Source organism: Lipotes vexillifer, unplaced genomic scaffold, assembly GCF_000442215.2.
Source record: "Lipotes vexillifer unplaced genomic scaffold, Lipotes_vexillifer_v1.1 scaffold534, whole genome shotgun sequence".
Classification (NCBI taxonomy): Eukaryota; Metazoa; Chordata; class Mammalia; order Artiodactyla; family Lipotidae; genus Lipotes; species Lipotes vexillifer.
The window spans coordinates 926,890-932,347 of NW_006787833.1; the positions used below are offsets into that span (position 1 = coordinate 926,890).

The 5,458-nt window shown below is 43.3% G+C and overlaps 1 protein-coding gene across 2 annotated transcripts in view; it reads left to right on the forward strand.

The window, feature by feature from the left end:
• Window positions 1-5,458, forward strand: part of RSU1 (Ras suppressor protein 1) — a 197,599-nt gene that overhangs the window by 40,397 nt on the left and 151,744 nt on the right. For both annotated transcript variants that reach the window (XM_007460875.1, XM_007460876.1), the window contains one exon: window positions 3,586-3,706. In XM_007460875.1, the coding sequence (XP_007460937.1) occupies window positions 3,586-3,706 (121 nt within the window). The remainder of the gene's footprint in view (window positions 1-3,585; window positions 3,707-5,458) is intronic.

Sequence of the window (5,458 nt, forward strand, 5' to 3'; positions counted from 1 at the left end):
AAGGACTTGAAGGAAGAGAGGGTCTTCCTGGGCGTGTTAGTCTGAATAATTAGAAATGCCAGAAGATACGCCGAGATCAGTCTCTGAGCATACGTAGTTCCTGGGGGACATGACGTCATCTTTGTCCCCTTTTGCAAAACAGCAGGCGCTCTGAGCCTAGAGCATCCCCAGCGGTCACTGATCCTCTGACCAGAGAGTGGCATGTAGGAGACAGGGCACACTGAGAGTCCTTAGGAGCCTTTCTGCAACCTCCTCTAGCAACTGAATTCTCAAAATTGAAGCAGCCATCATGGGTTAGACAGAAAATGATACTGAATTCTCTGTCACAAGCAAAGTTCTGCATGGCTGAGCTTCTAACTGAGGGCCCCGTTTGTTGCATTATTTAAACCCATATCATTGGTTTTCGCAATCCAGCTCTTCTTAGAATCCTAGAATGCTAAAGCCAGGCGGAAGGGAATGTAGAAATGGTCATCATCCAGTCTTCTTTTTTTACTGGAGGAAACGGATGCCCAGAGAGGTTGTGAGTTGAGTTAAGGACACACAGCAAGTTCAGGGCTGATCGGGGAGTACAGAGCCAGCCCGGGATGAGCAGGGCAGGCCTCCTGGGTTCTTCCATTTCACGGCCCCTCTGTTTCTTTTGTGGACTCAGCTCCTTGTTGTCTGTAGGCTGCGTGTGTACTGCTGGGGGGTCGTGGTCAGAAGCTGGACAGATGGATGGAAAAGGAACATGATGGATGACATGACGGTCAGAAGCTGGACAGATGGATGGAAAAGGTGCATGACGAGAAATATCTTGATGCTCACTGCGTAGTTATATTGTATTTATTTTTATTTATTTTTTATGTTTGGCTGCATTGGGTCTTCGTTGTTGCACTGGCTTTCTCTAGTTGCGGCGAGCAGGGGCCACTCTTCGTTGTGGTGCGCGGGCTTCTCACTGCGGTGGCTTCTCTTGTTGTGGAGCACGGGCTCTAGGCGCACGGGCTTCAGTAGTGTGGCACGCGGGCTCTAGAGCGCAGGCTCAGTAGTTGTGGTGCACGGGCTTAGTTGTTCCGCGGCATGTGGGATCTTCCTGGACCAGGGCTCGAACCCGTGTCCCCTGCACTGGCAAGCGGATTCTTAACCATTGCGCCACCAGGGAAGTCCCTGCTTAGTTATAGTTTAGAATGCTGCCTCTTGCTAGCATGTCACATAGCTGTTTTGAAAATTCCACCAGGATATTCTGACTGGTGACACATTGCTGCTCCCTTTTTATAATAGCTTTTCGTAAATTGTTTGTGGATCTGTGTTTATGATTTAGTTACTGCACAGCTGTTACTCATATTGTTAACTGGTTATTTTTTTGTGGACAGTTTTGTTGGGATTGGTTTGCTTTCCAAGCACTAGACCTGTCTCCATTGATGACTGTGATACCCCTTCTTTTGTAACTTACTTTCTTTAAATAGCATGCCTCTGTTACTTTATCCCAAAAGTATTGAAACGCTAGGCGCTAAAAGTTTATGCTTCTGTGCACAAAATAGCCTTCTCTAAATGTTTGTTGAAAGAGCAAAGGTTATCCCATCCAGATAGGTCTGAAGGTTAATTCCTTTTGGATTTAACTGTGGCAGGGGAGGGGGCTGGTTTCTGTAGTTGAGGAAGACTTAGCTGTGTAAGTTTTTCCCCTTCTCATTTGAATGGAGTCTTTAGCAAAAAATTCACATGCGCACCAGAAATCTGGGAGAGGTTGAGTAAATTGAACGTGGGGTTATTGTTTGTGTCCACAGAACAAAGCCCTAAATCACATTTAGCATAATTTGTGGTTTTAAATTGGACTGATTTAGCAAGGAGAGTGAAATAATCTCTCATCCTGTCAAAAAAAGGCGATACCTTCGGACCAGCATTTAATTGCATTGGCAAAGTAACTTCAGGAAGGTGGCAGTAATTCCGGCTGCATTATTCTTGGTTTGTGGTTAAATTGAGACCATCATTTTCTCCTGGTTGCACTAACTTTCTTTATTGCTCTTCAGACTAATCAGATGAATGCACAGGGAGAGAAGCTTAATGGTAGCTGGAGGGTGAACGGGGAAAGGGTGAAGTTTCTGAGCAGGGCTGTAAAATCATCTGTAGATTTGCAGGGTCCAGGTAGAGAGAACAGGTAAACGAACACCTAGAAACCTAGTGGGTACAGCCTGATGAATGTGTTCGCGGTCGTTTACACAAAGTGAATACCATTCATTCCCGCAAAAGCGTGTTATTGATGACGCACCTAAAGACATATGCTTTTGCAGCCATATCGTACAGATAGGGCTCACCGACATTCACGACGCCTTAAGTAGCTCAGGTGTCTGTCTGGAAATGTTACGCACACCTTGGTCGTGGTTCTAAGCAAAGTGCCCCCAGGTTTCCCCAGTCTTCTGGGGCACCCCTGGAGGGGGGGGTTGGGCTGGGTAGAAGATGTACTGACATAAGACATAACACTTTCTTCTCTTGTACCCAAGGCCTTTGTCCCTGGTTTCAGTTATCTGAATAGTCTTGGTATTAAGAGTTTACATGAACCGTGGATGAGCTGATGGCCCGTAACCAGTGTTTGTAGAAAGCCTGAAGCAGCAAATGGGGTAGATGAAGTACAAGCTGTTGCAAGGCTTTCTGCTGAGAGTACTTTTGAGGTAAAGATGCCTTTGGCTTTTACATTTGTATTGGCAGGTGTATACTCTAGGGAGGGAAGAACCTTTCAGCTCCCCCATGGTTTATAAAATAAACCACTCTTGACCTGCATACTCATATTCGTATCATGCTACTGAGCTCATTTTTCATACGGCTGTATAACAGTGCCGTGATGTGTTGCTAACCTGATATAAGGGTGTGTGTGTGTATTGATCAACGTGCAAAGGCCAGAGGCCAAAATCAGAAACTAAGTAGGTTGACTGTTTCATCATTCAACGGTTGAGTTTAAAAATCACTGTGGTTGAGTCCAGTGTTAAGAGAACAGCTCTTCAGATAACAGATTATTGAAACAGCTGATGATACATTACTCGGGAAGGGATTTGGAGTTTGCTGACTTTCTTTTGGTGGAGATGTGAGGAAACCAAAAGGAAGAAGACAGTTAGTAGACATTACATGACAACAGTAAAAGTATAATTTTACATCTAAGAGAGTAAATCTTAAGGGTTCTCATCACAAGGAAAAACATTTTTTTTCTTTTTCTTTTCTTCTGTACCTTTGTGAGATGATAGATGTTCACTAACCTTATCGCGATAATCATGTTGTGTGTGAGTCAAATCATTATGCTGTACACCTGAAACTTACACAGCACTGTATGTCAGTTGTATCTCAATAAAACTGGAAGGAAAAAAAATTTTAAAAATAGAAGTATATAATGCTCTGTAATGTTCACTTATAGACTGTTGATGGCACAGAAATTCTCTTCTGCCCTTTAAAGAAACATTTCCATGTCTACCGGGTGGTGAGCTACTACCTAAGAAACACCTACAGAAATTAAGTAAGACGTATATACGTGAACAAGGTGGTCGTGCTGGAGTTTGATCTTTCTCTCCTGGGAAAGGAAAACAAATGTTCCTGCATTCACACTCAGTGTTTCTGTTTCCGTAGCTGTGCCACCAAACATAGCAGAACTGAAGAATTTGGAAGTGCTTAACTTTTTTAATAACCAGATTGAGGAGCTGCCCACGCAGATCAGCAGCCTTCAGAAACTCAAACACCTGAACCTGGGGTGAGTCTCCTGAAGGGGAAGGGAAACTGAGAAGAGGAGGGGCTGAAAAAGGGGTGTGTGGCCAAGGGCGAGGGCGGGGTTTGCCATTTATAGGATTACATAGGAGAAGCTGATTTCTAATTTCTTTCTGTACTTTAGGTTTTTAAAAAAGTTGTATTGTTTTAATACATCCTTCCAGTGGCCTACATTAGCGCATACCTATTCGCGCACTAATTGAGAAGCTAATTGTTGCAATAAGGGAGTCTTTTTTTTTTTTTTTTAACTGTATTTTGTTTCCAACAGAATTTTATTTCCGTTATGTTGACCGGGAAGGGACCTATTTGCATAGCTAGCAGGAACTGTACAGACCAATTGTAATATGGTTGATTTTTTTCTCTCTGTGTAGCGTAAAAATAGTGTCCAAAGCACCTTCCTTACCTACGGGTGGGAGGATACATTTCCCGACACTGCTTCGTTGATACTTACAGTTTTTCTTTTTTACAGTCGAGATGTTATAATCCTGTGTTTCTCTTTATACAAAGGTGAAGAGAGGAGTTTTGATTCAGCTGAGGTTGCAGAATCAGGGTGCAGTGAATAATAATAATACCTTGTGTTCTTAATAGTGCTTTACAGTTTTCAGAGTCCTCATACTGGTATTTGACCCTCTTAACAATTGGGAAGGAGGAAGGGCAGGCATTACTGCCTTCGTTTTGTGGAAGGAAGCCAGGCCCTTTCCAAGAGGTTAAGTGACTTGCTGCTCATTGCCCGTGAGGTTAGTGGCTGAGCTCGCCGGAGAACCCCATTGTTGGGGGGGTCCATGCCTTGTCCGTCAGACACCTAGATGGCACCCAGAACTTGGACTTACTGAATTTCAGCTTCATTGTTGTAGCTGTTAAAGGAAACTGCCCACTCTTGCCTCATCCTCCGTGTAGAATAATATATTCATTAAATTATAGCCACTAAGTGCTGTGATTCCATTCGTGATTTACATGGCGTGGCTATAGACACGGGCCAGGTATTTATCAATTTACTAGGAAGCAATCATGAAAAAAAAATCATTCATGGACTGATTTTTAGTTTATGTTTTTCCACCAGGGGTCTGGTTAGACACTCTTAATTTGTGGTTCACTCTGGTTGAGAGACGCCCTTTGTAAGCTCCGTGAGCAATTCTTTTCTCATAAGGTCTGAGGGGACCTGATATCAGATAGCTTTTTCCTCCTACAAATAGAGAGACTGTATACCCATCTGGCAGAGCAGAAAAGAAAGGACCTACCGTTTACATCTCTGATTTGAAAATTATGAAGTCCTAATATATCATTTGCATATAAGAAAGAAGCTAAGACAAGATGTATGTACTAGACATGTATTCTTACTGTTTATCTCCTTATCATTTACTAAGTGAGTTAATAGTTATAGGTAAGGTCCAAAATGGCGGGGAGTCGACTTCCACTAGACCTTGAGCCTCAGTAAACATCATTGTAACACATCAGCTAAATGACACACCAGTAGGCATCATGATAGTTCTGAGGCGGACCATAAAAGGCCGAAAAGTGGGTGGGGGCCCAATTCCGGGAAATCCCCGCCCCTTCCCCCAAATAGGTGGGATACTCTCCCACTCATTAGCCTCTGAAATTACCCACCCCTAAAAAAACTGACAGCCCCATACCCTGGCATCTCTTGCCTTCTGAGATGACCCACACTGCATCTGTGGAGTGTGTATCTCCCTGAATAAACCTTCTTTCACTAAAAAAAAAAAAAAAAAAAAAAAAAGGA